The sequence below is a fragment of the Gadus chalcogrammus genome, chromosome 8 (assembly GCF_026213295.1).
Source record: "Gadus chalcogrammus isolate NIFS_2021 chromosome 8, NIFS_Gcha_1.0, whole genome shotgun sequence".
Classification (NCBI taxonomy): domain Eukaryota; kingdom Metazoa; phylum Chordata; class Actinopteri; order Gadiformes; family Gadidae; genus Gadus; species Gadus chalcogrammus.
In genome coordinates, this window is record NC_079419.1 from 16,613,356 (window position 1) to 16,631,819 (window position 18,464).

At 46.6% G+C, this 18,464-nt stretch overlaps 1 protein-coding gene across 10 annotated transcripts in view; it reads left to right on the top strand.

Annotated features, from left to right (window-relative positions):
• mbnl1 (muscleblind-like splicing regulator 1) overlaps positions 1-17,067 on the top strand; it is a 41,944-nt gene extending 24,877 nt beyond the window's left edge. For 2 of the 10 annotated variants that reach the window (XM_056597482.1, XM_056597475.1), the window contains exons 2-11: positions 5,566-5,736; positions 6,308-6,523; positions 7,994-8,233; positions 9,746-9,799; positions 11,653-11,803; positions 12,803-12,838; positions 13,648-13,739; positions 14,293-14,337; positions 15,136-15,207; positions 15,704-17,067. In XM_056597482.1, coding sequence (XP_056453457.1) covers positions 5,566-5,736; positions 6,308-6,523; positions 7,994-8,233; positions 9,746-9,799; positions 11,653-11,803; positions 12,803-12,838; positions 13,648-13,739; positions 14,293-14,337; positions 15,136-15,192 — 1,062 coding nt within the window. In that variant the 3' untranslated portion in view covers positions 15,193-15,207; positions 15,704-17,067. Of the gene's footprint in view, positions 1-5,565; positions 5,737-6,307; positions 6,524-7,993; positions 8,234-9,745; positions 9,800-11,652; positions 11,804-12,802; positions 12,839-13,647; positions 13,740-13,992; positions 14,052-14,292; positions 14,349-15,135; positions 15,208-15,703 lie in introns of those variants that run through there. The other 8 variants (XR_008896380.1, XR_008896382.1, XR_008896381.1 and 5 more) reach the window with 8 other exon arrangements.
• Positions 17,068-18,464: the final 1,397 nt, after the last annotated feature.

Genomic DNA, 18,464 nt, shown 5'->3' on the forward strand with positions numbered 1-18,464 from the left:
ATGGACGTGGTGTGTGAATGCTTTTTGCTTTCATAATTTTGTATTTTTAATGGGCCGGCATTCCGAAACGATCAATCCATTTCATTATGAGCCAATTTGGGTGCAGCTCAAAACGCAATTTGCAATTCCCCCATCCCTTGTGTCTGGCTGTGATCATTGCTCCGGCTCGGACACACCAAGGCCAGTCTGCGCGTGCTGCAGCCCGCTTTGTAGCGCACTGAATCACCTGAAACAGAAACAGGCAGTAACAGGCAGTTAGCTTCATCCGCTGGATTCAGACCTCTTTGTGCAGCCAAGCAGTAAGATACATCATCTTAGCCTCTTTCTTCATCCCCGAGAGTGAGCATGTGTGTGATTAGGTGGGGGGGGGGGGGGGGACCATTTCATGAATTCAGTGCATACCATGAGACACAAACACGCAGTACGGTATGTATCAGTTGGAAACACCGCGTTTTTAATTAGCATATCATTCCAGGGATAGATACGCCCACAGTCGGGCACAGATAGAACCCTTGAGGATTGCTTTGCCGCGGAAAGAGATTTTTTTGTATTACATTTGCACATTTGACTACATTTATTACATTTTGGATGACGCAAGAGGTCTGAGCCTACACATGGTTGAGGCCCAGATGGTACAGATGCAGCTCCAGCACATTTTTGTTGTTGATTTTAGGCTGAACATCAAAAGTTGTGGTGCTTGATGGTACTCGAGAGATTTAGCAACAAAAATATTAGTGTGTTTATGATAGGCGTGTGCATCCTTCTTTAATTAAGGATTTGGAGTATAGCAGGAGGTTCAACTTTACTCTTAACTTTTATCTGGCTTTTGATTGATTTTCCTGGCATTTCTAGTACTGGCAGCAACTTGGATACGCATGCTGGTTTTATTATGAATTATGAAGCACCATTCCTAGCATTGCAAAATCAGATTGACATGATGATTTATCTGACTCAATTCATTTTAATGATTTGAACTGTCTGTAACGTTTTTTTTGGCCAGATCATTTGAATTGGATTCATCAGAAAAACATTGAATATGATTTGCTCCCCTCAAATGAAAGGAGTGTTTAACTAAATATGGGTATAAATCCAAAGTATAAGGCTGTGTTTGGAGTGCATATAGAATCAACATGACCACAAGGTTCATACATCTAGATTATCGTTATCGTTATCGTCGAGGTGTGGCTATGAAGGCGGACAAGAATTTTACAGGAATGACGATGTTTATCGGAGCGCCATGGTAGTCATGCTGCGGTGGACACAGTCGCTAGCTGCTTCTCAAGGCTGCTGATGTTATAAAAGCCAACGGCAAACATCATGTGAGCAAGCATCTGCCTTCAGTCATCCACTCTCATCTTATTCTCTCTGTTTCCCTATCGATTGCTCTCTTCTCTCTTTCTCTCTCCCTCTTTCTCCCCTTCTCTCTCTTTTTACCCCCTCTCTCTCTCACGCCCTCTCGCTCCCTCTTCCCCCCTCTCTCCCTCTTTCCATCTCTCTCTCTCTCTCTCTCTCTCTCTCTCTCCCTCTCTCTCTCTCTCTCTCTCTCTCTCTCTCTCTCTCTCTCTCTCTCTCTCTCTCTCTCTCTCTCTCTCTCTCTCTCTCTCTCTCTCTCTCTCTCGTGCTCGCACTCTTTCTGTTTACGTCGTTCTGACACTCACAGTTTGTTGCTCACATTCCCTTGTGTTTCTACTTTTGGCAGCTGTATACTTTGATTCAATATGGCCGCTCTCTTGCCCTCTCCCTCTTTCTCCCCTTCTCTCTCTCTTTTTACCCCCTCTCTCTCTCTCTCTCTCTCTCTCTCACGCCCTCTCGCTCCCTCTTCCCCCCTCTCTCCCTCTTTCCATCTCTCTCTCTCTCTCTCTCTCTCTCTCTCTCTCTCTCTCTCTCTCTCTCTCTCTCTCTCTCTCTCTCTCTCTCGTGCTCGCACTTTCTGTTTACGTCGTTCTGACACTCACAGTTTGTTACTCACATTCCCTTGTGTTTCTACTTTTGGCAGCTGTATACTTTGATTCAATATGGCCGCTCTCTTGCCCGTCTGTCTTTCTGCCTGTCTGCCTGTCCTTCTGTCGTGTCAGGGTTAAGGATGTTTTAGCCTGTTGTGTCCCGCATGACGGAGCAGCAGTCAAGCGGAGGACACCTGTTTCCGTCCTAGACCGGTGCTGCTGCGGCGGCTGCTGCTGCTACTGCAGCGACACGGCAGTCAACCCCTCCGTCAGCAGACAGGGTCAGGCGGGGTGAAGGAAACGCGATCACATGCACCGCCAACCCACCACCCTTCCCCCTCCAACCCATGCCACTCTTTCACCTCCGTGCCCGCCCCATGATCCTCGCCCACCCCCCATGCGTGCCGCGAGCGCGTTTTTGGCCGGGTGCGATCAGAGCCTGCTTTCAGCCAGCCGAGTCCCTCAAAAGCCCCACGCCTACACAACCTGAATCCTTCTGAATGCCAGCTCAGCTCACTGGAATATAGGTTCTGTTCTACGGCCCAATCGGTGTGTGTGTCTGTGTGTGTGTTATTGTGTGTGTGTGTGTGTGTGTGTGTTATTGTGTGTGTGTGTGTGTGTGTGGGTGTGGGTGTGGGTGTGTGTGTGTAGTTGTGTCTGTGTCAGTCTGTAAGTGTGTACGTTTGTAAGTGTATGTGAGGGGGGTTGTACCAGGGGAAAGAAACTCAGTTTGAGAACGTAATTAAATGTCTTAAATCAAACTATAGTAAGCACCGTAAAGTACCACGTTCGGGCCGTGACTCTATCGCTGTTAGAGGGCCTGTTTATGGAGAAACGTTAAGTTAGACTTTTCTTTGCTATCCTCTCTAAGGGGGCCTCATGTATGGGATATATTCCACGCCATCACTCAACAGCTTCATGTGGTTCACTGCTCAGTGCACGTTCTCTTCCTCTACCGTTCTTTTTTTATATTTTTACTGCCACTGGTATCCCTCTCCCGGGTTCTTATCACCGGCGGTTATGTAACTCAGTGGTTCCTGGCGTCGGCAGTCTTGTAACTCGGTGTTTCCTTCCTATCATCGGCAGTCTTGTAACTCGGTGTTTCCTTCCTATCACCGGCGGTCTTGTAACTCTGTGGTTCCTCTCCGCGGCGGTTTTGTAACTCTGTGCTAGCGTTGCTGTGTCTCGTTGAGAGGGACAGAGGGTAGAATCCATCAACTGCTTTGTAGATGGTTTGAATGCGAGTCATCGCTGTGTCTTCAATCCAAGGACTTTGCTCCCGCATCCACTTCAGATGATGTGGAATGCTGCCATTTAAAGGCGAATGTCTACGCAATTACTTGGCGTGTATCCTTTTTTTTAAGGGGGGGGCTTGGATGTCGGATGAAGTCAAAAACAAATAATCCATAAATGCCGAAGTGATGAGGTGATCTGTTTCCTGTGCACTCTTTTTTCTCCGGGACGATAACATTTAAAGATCGCAGTCTGTTTGTTTTGTTCCCAGATAATTGCACAGCGCAGTGCAGCGCGGCAGACGGCAGGGTGGTTACACCTTTATTCATACTCCAGATTTATCTATCCACATTTTACCGCAAGACATTAGTGTCTGTGTGTGTCTGGCTGTCTGGATCAGCCGAATATCGCCAGCATGCACATCAGTCCTCCCGCCACTGTCTCTCATATCCTGTCTTTCCTTTTATATAATTTATGATTCAGTTGCCCAGGCCATGGACATCTCGTCTCGGGTCGGCGTGGTGCGTCTCTTTGTAGAGCTTCCCAGAGCTCCTGGAAATGAACCTCACATTTCTTCCACAAATGGCATCCGACTATATTGTGTGCAGGCAGGGAGACAGAGTTAAGGAACTGCTGGCAGCTCTCCTGACAGGACAGGAATCTGTATGCCGACACTTTATGAGAAGGTGCTCTGTCTCAATGAGGAGTCACATCTCAACAGCCAGCCAGCGCTGCTGTCTCTCGCTGTCCTTTTGTGTGTGTGGGTGGGTGTGTGGGTGTGGGTGTTTGTGGGTGCGTGGGTGCGTGTGCTCGTGCCTGTGTGTGAATCTTTCAATAGCAGAGAAATTGTAAGGAGCGGAGCCTCGGTTACTGGGAGGTTTACGGACCGTCTGGGGACGGGGTGCGCTCACTGTGTCTTAAAGTAAGACTCTTAGTCACCGAAGACCGGCCCCGGTCCCCCCACCCTCGCTCCCTCTCTCCTCATCTCCCCCCGGGGCCTTGCACCTGTCCTCCGCTCCAGTGTCAGTGAAAACCAAGGAGCTGCGGGGAGAGACGCCATGTGAGGCCGCGTTGAGACGGATCTGAGGCAGGGAAGAGACGTCTGTCAGCGAGGGGAACATGCACTGTCACAGTCCGCTCAGCTGTGCCCCCCCCTCTGCCCGTGTGTGTGTGTGTGTGTGTGTGTGTGTGTGTGTGTGTGTGTGTGTGTGTGTGTGTGTGTGTGTGTGTGTGTGTGTGTGTGTGTGTGTGTGTGTGTATGTTATGGTGGGTTCGCCCCACCTGTTAAAGGAACCTGACCCTGGTGTGCATACCTCCCTGCTGCAGTTAACTCAAGAAACCTCCAGGAGTTGACCTTAGTTAACCCAAAGGTCTCTCCCCCACACTCATTTCTCTGGTGGAATGGTTAAAGAGGATCCAAAAAACCTGGAAAGATCTCCTTCTAGGACAATTGAGAGAGTGGTTCTTTAAGAGTGAAAGCCTGAAAGTGAGAGGGATTGCCCCCTTGGGCGGGGGTGTGGGGGTGGGTTGGGGGTACATCTATGGATCATGTGAGGATAAGGGGGGCTGTATTTATAGATACCGCCAGACTTGATCTCAGCCTGAACTCTGGACACTGCTCCTTTCTCAGGGCCAAAACACACGCACACACAGACACACACACACACACACACACACACACACACACACACACACACACACACACACACACACACACACACACACACACACACACACACACACACATCCACAATGGTGCATACACAGACACACACATCCAATGATCCAAGACATCTAGACACATAGAAAGAATAAACATAAACACACATAATAACTACCGGACACACACACAGAAAACTTAATCAACCCCTGTACACAAACATCCTAACTTTCACCCCCCCCCCCCCCCCCCCCCCACACACACACACACACACACACACACACACACACACACACACACACGCACACACACACACACACACACACACACACACACACACACACACACACACACACACACACACACACACACACACACACACACACACACACACACACACACATACACATACCCTCGTGTGCGGGAATAGCTAGCCCTTAACAATTAGCGCCCAGCTCAGATCTTTTGCCAAGCTGAGATTGCGGTCTCGGACTACATATAAACTATGTGACCCAGTCAATAATAGGGATACTATTTCCCCATCCAACACACCAACATTAAAACGGCCCCTGACGCATATCTTATAACATCTGTCCCGCGCTAAACCGTTTGGTAGCAGCATGTTGAATCTGAAACCACCCGCCTCACAGGAGACTGAAGATAAGCCTCGCTGAACTCCCCCCTCACTCTCTCTCTCTCTCCCCCCTCCCTCCCTTCCTCCCGTTCCAGGGCCGCTGTTCCAGGGAGAACTGCAAGTACCTGCACCCCCCCTCCCACCTGAAGACGCAGCTCGAGATCAACGGCAGGAACAACCTGATTCAGCAGAAGAACATGGCCATGCTGGCCCAGCAGATGCAGCTGGCAAACGCCATCATACCTGGCACGCAGCTCCCGCCCATGGTAAGCTAGGGGAGGCGGAGCCGGGGAGAGGCATCGGGAACATCAAAGACACGCATAAGGCTAGTTTCTCTGGTGGTAGAACGTGCGGATCGCTGACAGGGCGGTTGGGAACGAAGGAATAGACGCGGCTCATTAGAATTGGACCATTGGACCATTAGAATTGCATCGTGCTCATGTTTGATTTGTCTTTGAGACGAGAGAGAATGTAGCCGTGTAGATAAGGCTCTGAGTTCCACAAGGGGGGAGCCTAGTCCCTGTAATAACTGTTTATTCCCCTAGCCTCATTTAATTCTCTCTCTCCCTCCCCTCTCTCTCTCTGTCTCTTGCTCTTTCTCTCTCCATCTCTCTCCCTCTCTTCTTCCCTCTCTCTGACTCACTCTCTTTCTTTTCCTCCCTCTTGGTCTCTCTCTTTATCTCTCTCTCTCTCTCTCTCTCTCTCTCTCTCTCTCTCTCTCTCTCTCTCTCTCTCTCTCTCTCTCTCTCTCTCTCTCTCTCTCTCTCTCTCTCTCTTGCTCTCCCTCCCTCTTGGTCTCTCTCTCTCCCCCCCCCTCTCTCTCTCACCCCACCCCAGCCCATGTTCTCGGTGGCTCCTAACATGGCCTCCAACGCCAGCTTGGCGGCTGCCACGGCGGCTGCCTTCAACCCCTACATGGGGCCCATGTCCCCGGGCCTGATGCCCCAGGAGATCATGTCCAGCGGGCCCGTCCTCATGGCGCCCAGCCAGGCCGGGGTCGGCCAGCTGCAGAACGCAGCCGCACAGAAGCTGCTGAGGACGGACAGACTGGAGGTGAGTGAGGGGGCGGAGCTCGGGTGGTGAATGGGCAGATAGATAGATGGGTGGATGGATGGACGGACAGACGGACGGACGGATGGATAGATGATGGATGGCTGGATGGATGGATAGATAGATGGATGAGGTAGAAGGACAGACAAACCTACTGACCGCCAGACAGAGGTTATGGAGAGAGCAGGGTGGAGGGACAGACGGGCACATAGATAGATGGAGCAATGGACAGGCAGACTATTGAGACGGGGTCCAGGTCAATAAATTGACGGAGCCCCAGTGAGGATCTTGCTGTGCTGGACAGGGGGGGGGGGGGGGGGGTGGTAGTTTATAGCGAGGTATCCAACATCCAGGCATTTTTTTCTGGCAGTGTTTTAGAGAAGCCGTCCATCGAGAGGGGAATGTGCGTTGAGATGTATTGTCTGCCTCGTTGCTAGCTGCAATCTATGAGATCCTCAGCGAGCTTCTAAAAAAAACGGATATGCAGTACCCCCTAATGGTTTCACAGGCATAAATATTGATGCATCGATGTTGTTAATGCGGCTAGACCTCTCAGCCCCACACCGTTGCCTTTTACATTTATTTGAGATTCTTGAATGCTGCTTTCCTTCTATACTGAAGGTGAACAATGTCAGCAAGAGTTAACCAGCCTCGTTTTTTTTTTTGCCATTTATTAATACCCTGTGAATTGTCTTGCATGCAGACCTTTAAACTCACATGCATACAACATGCCTCACACTATGGAGCTGCTGCTGCTGCCCCCTGGTGTCCAAAGCGCAGAGACGAAAAACACACGCAAAGTAGCTCGCGTCGCATCACGCACACACAAACACGATGAAAAAGCACTTTCGGCTTTCATCCAGGTCCCCAACCCCCTCTTCGGTCCCCTACCGAATCTCTAGCGATCACCCTTATCTTTGATTGGCCCTTGATTAGAAATAAATGATCACAGCGAGATCTTAAGGGGAGATAGTGATAAAAACCCAGGTCATTTAGGACGCGTGCGCTTGCTATTTCCCTTGACACCGCATCATTCTTCCTGAGCCAGCTGCTGCTGCATGCAGTGTTTTGTTCCTCATTGAAGCACCTCGATTAATTACACACGCAATATTACAAAAATAACTGCTTATTAAACAATCAGACGACACGTTTTAATAAGGCTGCCTGAGGATGCCATGGGGTTTATTGAAGCGATCCAATAAAGGAAGGTAGTAACAATAATTATGAAGAGTCAAATTGCTCTCTAAAAATAGGGTCAGGTCTACCAGTCGCTTGTTTGCTCACTACACCTTGACTGTTGCCTTATCAATATTTGATTACTTGTTTTGTGCACTTTACTTATCTTGATCTACTCTGATGTTAAATATCGTGTCGTGACGGCAGGCCTCGGCAAATGCCACGCTAACGACTATCCCTGACTCACCCCCCCCCCTCCCCCCTCCCCCTCCCCATCCCGTCCCGCCCCGTCTCCAGGTGTGCCGGGAGTACCAGCGGGGCAACTGCTCCCGGGGGGAGAACGACTGCCGCTTCGCCCACCCGTCGGACAGCACCATGATCGACACCAACGACAACACGGTGACCGTGTGCATGGACTACATCAAGGGCCGCTGCTCCCGGGAAAAGTGCAAGTACTTCCACCCGCCGGCCCACCTGCAGGCCAAGATCAAGGCCGCGCAGCACCAGGTGAACCAGGCCACGGCCGCCGCCGCCATGGTGAGCTCACCCCGCCCCGGCCCCGCCCACTGTGGTACCACCGTGTTTTGAATCGAACCTGTATTGATCGAAGAGCCGTAGAGATTGCGACCTTGTGTTTTCCCAGAAAGAGCGTCCTGGCCGAGGGAGCCGTTAGCTAAATGTAAGACAACAGAAAACAAGATCCTTGAAAATCAATTCAGAGACGACCATCACTCAACTTAAAATAGGAGGTCATAAAAGAGTAGACAACATGAATAATTGACAAGGCAAAGGAATCAGCTTTTGGATCCTTTATTCATCTGCTTTTAAAAGCGGCCCACAGGACAGGTTGTTTCGTGTAGACTCCTCTGCGTTGAAGAAAGGTCGCCAGTAGTTCAGTACAGCAGTGATATCCCCCCCCCCCCCCCCCCCCCCCCCTTCTTTGCACTCTTAATCTGAATGTCGAGGGGGAGGCCGCACTCCCTGTGTATGAATGTATGTCCATGGATCCCCGTACCGCCGCATGCACAAAAAGGGACTGTACTGTATCTGAACAAAGCAGCATCACATCGCTATGTTCGCCATAACCCTCTCACAAAGTGCATTACGCTGCCTGCAGTCTGGCCCAACGCCCTTTCTGTCTAAACCGCTCGTCCACCACGCCACGGACGCACAGACACACACATAAGGAGACCGTTCCTATACAGCTCCAGCTTCAGAAAGGCATGACGTATGGGCCCATGTTTAGCTCCGCCCACACAATTTACACCCCCAAAACACTAGGGATTTAACTGGATTTGCTAATTGGCACTAATTCGCTCTACCTCTGCTTTGGGATTTTTGGTAAATCCAGCTAGTCCAGATGGTTATCTAATACATATTGGTGGTTTGATACTTATAATAATATACTTTTATCTAACATAGAACTGGCCTAACTATTTCTGGCCAGCGTAGCATGACACATACTGAACCTCCCACATGCCTTCCCTCCTCTCGTCCACGTGGTCCTGACATAATTAATTCATTGTGCTTTTGGTGTGTGCTGCAGTGTCCTGCCACAGCAAGCGCACCTGTGAAAAACACAAGAGTCACCCCGCCTGTTTGATTTACACCTTGGTTCTTGTTCTCATGGTCAGCCTTAATGACATCATTGAAACGGTGTACTGACTATGATGTTGAAAGAAATATTTTATTGTGTTTTGTAAAGTTTACATTTGTTACTTTGTTTAAGCCCAGTGAAAGTACTGATAGCTAAATTATGCATTGCTGTATTTCTTTCATTCTTTGTGTGACAGTAACTAATTTAGATTTGTCCTAGTTATTGTTATGCATAGCAGTAGAGCTAGTGATGACACTTTGCATGCCGTAGTCCTGTTATCCCCTTGTATATTGCATTCCAATGATTTGTATTTTTTATTTGTTTTTGTTTTTCTCACCTATACCCAAACTGCACTGCTGCCCCCATGATGCACCTCTGCTTGCTGGTTTATGTTAATGCGCTTGAACCCCATTGGCCCATTGCCATCATGTGCTCGCTGCCTGCTAATTAAGACTCAGTCGGCTGTCAAATCACTGAAGCGACCCCTCGACGCAACCTTTGACCTGGTACTATGACCTTTCACCTTTTAGCTTGGCATGTGGCTTTGTCGTAGAGCAATGTTTTAACCAAAGATACCTTGCTATTTTTGTTGTTGTTGTGTTCGTTTCGTCTGTCTTTCCTTCCTGTTGCTCTGTCATTTCCAGTGATGAAGTGATTGTGGCCCTCAACACATGTTATTTATATCCATTCAAAACCTCAAACATGGATCAAACCAATGTACATTGAACACAGGCGCCACAATCAGTTCATCACACGTTAGCTTATGTTAACAACAGTGAGTGAGAGCTAAAGACGTAGCAGGGGCTTTAATATTATTCTGGCATGACGTTAGTCTTACACACCCAAAGACATGTTCAGCATTAGTCACAACACCTCAATCATTAGTGTGTGTGTGTGTGTGTGTGTGTGTGTGTGTGTGTGTATGTGTTTGCGAGTGCACATTTGTGTCTGTGTGTGTGTGTGTGTGTGTGTGTGTGTGTGTGTGTGTGTGTGTGTGCGTGTGCGTGCATGACCTGTTGTGCTGCTGCATGTCGGGTGGGTAAGAGTGGGGCCACAGGGAAACACAGCCTGTTTCAAATCACCAGGGTTAACTCTGACGCTTTTAACAGAGGAGTCAACCTTGGGTTTAGATGACGGCTTTGCTCCTCCCGACGTCAAGCCTCATCACTGATGAGCAGAACTCAAACGACGGCTGTCATGCCCCCCCCCCCCACCCCGCCCCTTTCAACTCCCCCCTTCCTTATGCATGAAAACCTACGCACTATATAAGATCATTTTACCAGTGGCCCCCTGCCCCGGCCCTCTCCTGGGGGGCGTGAGACCCCTCTTTGAGCCTTGTTGCGGGAGCGAGCCGTCACTTAAACCAAGGCTTTATCAATTGATCATGGAGGTAGCAGTGCAGCCCTCCTCTTTCTCTCTCTCTCTCTCTCTCTCTCTGTGCTTCCTGTGTGTGTGTGTGTGTGTGTGTGTGTGTGTGTGTGTGTGTGTGTGTGTGTGTGTGTGTGTGTGTGTGTGTGTGTGTGTGTGTGTGTGACTGTGTGTGTGTGTGTGTGTGTGTGTGTGTGTGTGTGTGTGTGTGTGTGTTTGGGTGTATGTGTGTGCGTGCATGTTTGGGTGTGTGTGTGTGTGTGTGTGTGTGTGTGTGTGTGTGTGTGTGTGTGTGTGTGTGTGTGTGTGTGTGTGTGTGTGTGTGTGTGTGTGTGTGTGTGTGTGCATTTGTGTGAGCGCTCCACCTCTCGTTAGCCACGATATTGTTTTTCTGTTTTGTTTCGTTAATGCTTGCTTCCGTTGCACTCAGTTAGCCACCGGTTGTGTGTGAAGTATCGTAATCCTCCCAAGTGAGCTTTAACACTGACGCGAACAGTACAGGATATGCTAATGAGATGCTAATACTATGCTAATGTTTTGCTTGAACTCAGTTATTAGTGGCGCCAGTAGGCACCGTGCGGCTGCTTGTTGTGTGGTCCTCGTGTTTTAGTCCGCCGCTTGCTTGCTACTGATGATGATGAAAATGATTGTGATGATGATTTTAATCATGAAGATGTCCGTTTAAGATGTGATCTAACTTGTACACCATTTTTTGTTTTGTTTCCTTTTCCATTTATTTTTGCCTCCCTCGACGAACCCCTCTCTCTTCCACACACTCCTCACTCTCTCTCCCTCTCTCTCTTTCTCTCTCTCTCTATGCCTCTATGTCCCTCTCTCTCTCTCTCTCTCTCTCTCTCTCTCTCTCTTTCTCTCTCTCTCTCTCTCTCACTCTCACTCTCACTCTCACTCTCTCTCTCTCTCTCTCTCTCTCTCTCTCTCTCTCTCTCTCTCTCTCTCTCTCTCTCTCTCCCCCTTCCGCCTGGCTGGGCAGGGCATCCCCCACACTGTCATGGCTCCGTTGCCAAAGCGGGCCGCTATGGACAAGGCCAACGGGGCGTCTATGTTTAACACTGGAATGCTCCAGTACCAACAGGCCCTGGCCAACATGCAGTTCCAGCAGCAGGCTGCTTTCCTCCCGTCAGGTATGGCTCCAACGCTAACAACGAATAGTAAATACAAGCAAGCAAGACAACAAACTAGCTATTGTTTTTCACCCGCTTCTGCTCAGCTGTTTTGGAAATGAACCGAGAAAAGAGTGGGAAAGTGGGAGCTAACTCCAGTGGGAGCGGATTAATTTTGGTATTAAGTTATGTCTAGTAATAATCATAATCTATTACTAAATTATTCAGTGAAATACCAATCCTGTTTAATATTTAATTTGGAAGAGCGAGGTCGGCCTGACTTGATCAGCAGGGGGTCAGGCAGAGCCAACTTCTACAACTGCCATCTCTCAACTTATTCCATCTGTAGCTCTTAGTTTTGGTAGCTAAATATCTTATGAGGATATGGTGCAGTAAACTCGCTACGACGGCATTGCATGACCACTCTGTACTGTAGATCATAATGAATTACATTTGCTTGCTGCGTCTTTATAGAAAAAATCACCTCTTGAATAATTCTTGTAGATGAAGGAATCAATAGTATTTGGCCATAACTGTTTTGATGCGGTGGTCAACCAGCATACTATTGGTGGGGCTTTGGCGTTAATCACAGATTAACTGGGGTTTAGCTGGCTTTTTGGTGGTGTCCATTGCATCAGTTTGGCAACCAATGGTAAGCAATATGATTGGCTTTCAGCAACACTGTTCGGCTCTCCCCTGCCTAGATCATGTGTGCACTAAAGCCTAACAGAAATCTATGTTACCCTACAATCACTGCTGGTGGAATTATGCATCTTAATGTCGTTTACATTTGACAATAATTCATCAGAATAACATCGGTATCATAGTTCAAAACATGGATGATTTGTATTTTAGTTCAGCACCTTGCCTTGCCAATGATTGATGACTGTGTTGATCCAAGAGAAATTAACCTTTTTCCACCTTATCTCTCCCCCTTCACTCTAACGAACCTTGTGACGGGCTGTTTTTGATTTCTCTTCCCTTTCCAATCCACTTCCTGTTGCACTGCATGATGGGCAGGCTCAATATTGTGCATGACACCCTCTGGCAGTATTGGTAGGTTCCAGCTCTTCTTTATTAGTTACTCAACCCCCGCCCCCTCCCCCCTCACGCCCCCCCCCCCCCAAATAAACCTGACTCACACAAACCTAACTAGCTGTAGCAACTGCAGCAGCTGTTAACTTTGTGTTTAGTCTCGCGAGGCCACACGTGAATTTTCGGCGAGATTTCGTACGCCTGGCTTCACGAAACTAACTTGTGTGGGACTCCATTTTATCGTTGAAGATGGGGTCATAGTTTCTGGACAGTCTTATCGCAATTAGGCTATTGGATTACAATAAGGGGAAAAGTTAGTGCAGCTATTCAAATTTTGTATTTGTTTTGTATAATAATGTCTTTATTTTATTGCTTTATTTATAGTCTGTAATAATGCTTGGCCCACTCTCCACTCTATTCCCCACCCTGGCTTCTGGCTGGTATAACTTATTAAGACTCATTAAGGCTCTTTTTTTTATTTAAATATGAACACCAAGGGGGTTCAATTGCAATTTTCTTCCTTATGTCCTCTGGCCCAAAAAAATGCCTTCACCAGTCTCCAGTGTCAGCTGTATAAATAGTTATTTTAATATTAAGAGGTTTCAACCTGAGGTGTGTGTATTTCTATTCCTATGCATTGTCATGTGGTACAGAAGGTGCCACCTACTAATCTTCACTATAGTTTAGAGAAGATATAAAATGGAGGCCATGAGGAGTGGTGACATTGAACCCCTGTCCGACCGCCGCTCTCCTCCCCGTTTCAATATGCCCCCTGTGTGGCCACAGCGCGCCTCTGTGTGGTGTGCTTACATGATTTTCCCTTCAAAAAGTTCCCATGATGCACGGTGGTAATCCAGCCGCTGTCTCAGCAGCCAACACATCTGCCGCAAGCCATCCCTTCGCAACTGCCTCCGCCAATCAGGTTTGCACCCCACCGCTTTGGTAGAGTTCCCCTTAGGTAGCGCTCTCTCTCTCTATTTCTCTCTCCCATTATCTGTTTCTCTCTTTGACTCTATCGCTCGCCCCCCTTCTCTGTCTGTCTCTCACTTGTCTTCCCTGTCTCTTTCTCTTTCTGGCTCCCCCTCTCTCTCATTTGCTGTCTCTCTCTCTCCATCTCTCTCCTCTGCCCTCTCTCTCTCTCTCCCGTCCTGTCTCTGTATCTCTCTCTCCCTTAGTGCACATGGACGATGTGGTAGTGCTAGAGTGACAGCAAGGCTCGGGGGAATGGGGAATGGTTAGGACTCCCTCTTGTTGGCCTACACTTCTGTATTTAGTGTCCATCACACGTCAAAGAATTAAGGCAACATCCAAAATTCAATAACCATTGTTTTGATGAATAAACAGTATGATTAATTAAAACAATAATGTTATGATGGATAGCTTTGTGTATCTGTAATTGTGGAAAGGCACACACCGTATTCTATTGAATGTTTGTCCTCAAATTAACTCATTTTTTTGTCCTTTTCCATTTTGAGGACTCTTCCTTATCAAAGTTGACTACCAACGAATACATGCAATTGGTATGTATGAGGTAGTTTGCTTTGTATTTTCTACAACATTTTCAGAACTGGTTCTGCACAGTATGTGCAACAATTGCTACCTGTGCCATGTGGTGCTTGGCTTTTTATGTATTGTTTTTTATTTTAATTTTTTTTTTTTTTTCTACATTTGGGCTTTTTTTTGCACTGCTGCCTCCAGCACGTAGCATAGCCCAGCTTTACCAGTTCTTCAGGCAAAATACGGACAAACAACAATTTCAATGCATTACTTAAAGTCCAATGTTCTTATCCGCCAGGGTAGAGAACATTTGCACCATTGCAACCGGTTTTAAAGTCTACGAACTGTGTGTAGAGCAGACTCCATTCAGAAGGTTTCATCAATATACAGTATGCATTCGGGCTGGGGATGTTTGTGATGGTTATTGGTGACCGGTCTCTGAGCTGGTTTGGTGTTAGTATGTATTGAGGCGTGCAGGTCAACAAGGCTGGGGGGAAACTTGGATTTGCATGTCAAACACTACCTCACTGACAACGTCGTCCTACCTCACTACCACCCTTCTGGAAGAGAATGTCGACTTTTTACATATAGTAACACCACCCGAATAACCTGCCTGAATCAACTGTGGCCAAGCGTTAGCCAAGTCGGCCTTTAGCTTTGTCTTTTTTTTTTTCAGCAACAAACAAGCGTTTACCGTGTGTGGGAAGTGTTTCTTAAAAAACATGATTGATGCTTGACATTTTGGTTGGCCTACATCCAGGAAACAACGGGTTGCATGTCAAAATGTTCACGGGATCTCTGTTCTGTCTCTTGTTCCCCAGATTCCAATAATATCTGCAGATCATCTGAGTAGTCACAAGTACTTGACTCAAATGTAGTTCCTCTCAAGAACAGTGAGTTCCACTTCCAATCATATCCCCTGTCCCTCTCTCTCTCTGTGTCTCTCGCTCGTCTCTGTTTGTCTGTATTTGTCCGTCTCTTGATCTCCCTCTCTGTCTCTCTCAGTGCATTCCACAGAAGAAAATGCCTGTCACTGAATGAAATTGTGTTTGCGCTATGCCAATACGATTTCTTAGCATTATTATAGGAGACATTATTTGTATTGGAGAAAAGAGAAATGATTGAAACCAGGAATAACATTTAAACCTGCCCTATGGCGCCCTACTACTGCAGCAATGTTGTCCATTGAAAAGCTCTGAGCTAGAAGGTCTTAGTGTGAAAATCACGTAATTATATCTGCAGCTCCAACTCAGTCCACTAGAGGCTGCTAATGCAGAGCTTACATGGTGCATGTTTAACATTATAGAGATGACTCTTTTTCATCATTTTTTCATCATTATTTTCTTTTTGTCTCTACCACCCCCTTCTCTCTCCCATATTTCCCCGCAGATCAAATGAATGTGTGCTGGTGCCGTCCACGCCAAACTAGTTCAGCCTTTATGTACATAACATTCGGGAATGTCCAGTGCCGGGAGAGGAGCAAAGGTGCTGTCTCCGAGAGCGACCCCCCCTCTCCTACCTCCCTCTCCCTAACCCCAAACCCCCCACCCCCACCCTCAAGGACGATGGTCGTCGTAGTAACGCATGTCATCTATCTTGGGTGCAACCCACTTGGTCCCGGCGCCACCAATGCCCCACATATCAGTATCAAGAGGTGTGGACGCCACCAACCAACCAACAACCTCCTCCTCATTGGCTGGGAGATTTACCCTGTTGCCTACACAGCAGAAGACATTTTGGTGAAACGCGGGGGGGGAGGTGGGCGTCAGTGTGTCTTATATCACAGAGGGCTCATCCTCTTTTATTTTTTTTATTTTACACATTACACCTCTGTCTCCGGCAAATTTGGAGCACTCAAATTGACGTTTTGGTTATTCTTATTATGAGTATGGATTCCCATTGTGCTCATAGTCTTTAACTGCACCAATAGCAGGACAAGAGCGAGGTTTGCGTTTAGATTTGGGTAGACAATGCTGGTACGTTTGTAGATGAGAAAGATTTTGTCTCCACTTTTTTTTTTATTTCATGATTTTCTAAACAATAGCCATAAACATATAATTTACAAAAATAAATGCCAACATGCACCTTGAATATAAAAAAAAAAAAGGAAAGGCACCAAAAAACGTTTTTTATTTGCCAAATCCTGTTCAGCATGCGCAGTTTGGTTTGTATTTGTGTTTCCTTTTGGTGGCGACTAGTGGAACTAGACTAGAAATGAGGGTCTTGGACATACGAATGTTCTGGGTAAACCAACACACGTGTACTTTGAAAGCACAGCCAGGCTTGCTACTCCTCCTTGTGTCCCGTGCCATCAACCCCCTCCCCCCCCCCACCACCCCCCCATACAGCTAGTTCCTACAGAGTGTTCTCAGAGCAGTGTTATTAGGTTTTACCGAAGGTATACGCATTGTACGTTTGCAATGTGTTTTATTTTTTTTCCAGTGTTGCAGCATCAATTAATTATGTTTGTGTCTCTTTTTTTTTGCCTGATGCGTAGTTTAGTGGGGTTCAGGGAAATTGGTCCTCCTGACGAGTTTAGTTGTTTTTCATTCATGATTCAGTTTCTTTTGGGGTTTTTTCCGACGATTTTATCCCATCTTTTCTTCATTTCTCCCTCCGGTACTCGTTTCTTGCCTGTTTTTGCCTTGGGGTTTTATCACGTTGTGTGTTTGTCAGTTGGGACACTGGGACTCTGAAGCCTGGTGCTGCGATGGAGTTGAGCTGAAGGTGTTACCCCCCAGCCCACCCTACCCATTTTAAAGAAGAGGGACTTTAATACCGTTTCTGTGAGCAGCACTGGTCCAACACGTTGATCACATGATGTAAAAACAAACCCTCTGATAGGTCACTTCAAATACCAGTGCACTTAAAGGATCACAGCTCACCCTCGATTCAATTACACAGCAGAGATTGACTAATTCATACGTGTGATGGCATGATGAGACCTCATCAATTTGACCGGTCTTTCTATGGATAGAAACTACTCCTAACGTGTTTTCATTCACCGATTCATCATCATACTATAAAAACCAAAGCACAGTTGTACTATATATTTTTTCTCAATCATATTCATAAGAGTTACTGACGCATGTTCTAAGATATTTTAAAACTATTAGCGAGAAAACATGTTTATCTTATCATTCGAATGAGCCGAATACGGGCTCTTTCCATTTTCCCCCAGAGGTGTGTGTTTGTGTCTTCAACGATTGTATTGTACCTAACGAAGCCTTAGATTAACATGTGTGGTTCGTGTCCAATGTACCTCCAATCACAGTGCAGGTAACGAACACCAATGACCTTTTATAGTCCATGTGCCGCTAAAGATCTCTCTTTTTCTTCTCCCTTGTTTTCCCGCTATGTAAAGGTAACAATTAATCTCTCTTAAAATTTTTGCATTGATTTTATGTGTTACGTACTACTTAAGAATTTGAATCTATTTGAGGTATGTAGTTGTAGATTTTCCTTTTTTTGCCTTACTATATATTACTTGACAACATTGGTATAGCAGTTGTAGATTTTTGAGATAGTATGACATTCATAACTTTTTTCAAACCATATAATTTCATATAGCTGGATGTGTTTTTTGTTTCGTTTGTGTTACATTGTCTATTAATAGATAATTGATGAAAGAGTTTTTTACAAGGAATGAAATCAATTAATTTGCTGCAAACGTGCGGCAACACAAAAAACGTATACGTTTAACCAAGCGACATTTTAATCTGACTCGCGACACGTCAAGGTGGTGTTTGAAGATTATATTGTATTGAGATATAGTTTTGTTTTTCCATGTTTTAGACTAAGATTATTTTCTACTGTATCCATTTCAAACAAAAAGAGACACGTAATATTGTTTAAATATTTCTTAAGTTTGCCCTGAATGTCAGGTCAAAGCGAACAGTGAGATGGACGGGTCTTAGTGTGTGTGTGTCTTGTGGAGAGGGAACTTTAGGAGTGAGAGAAAGACTTTAGCCAGACGGGTGAAGTCAGATATGCTGCAGCTGATGAGTTCATCACCTAAGGGTGGCGAAGGTTGACTTTTTGCACTTCTGTATATAGTCAAATGAACAGAGAAGAACATGTATCATACTGAGATATTATTTTGAATAATAAAAAAAAGATCTATAATTATAAGGAATTTTGTTAGATTAAT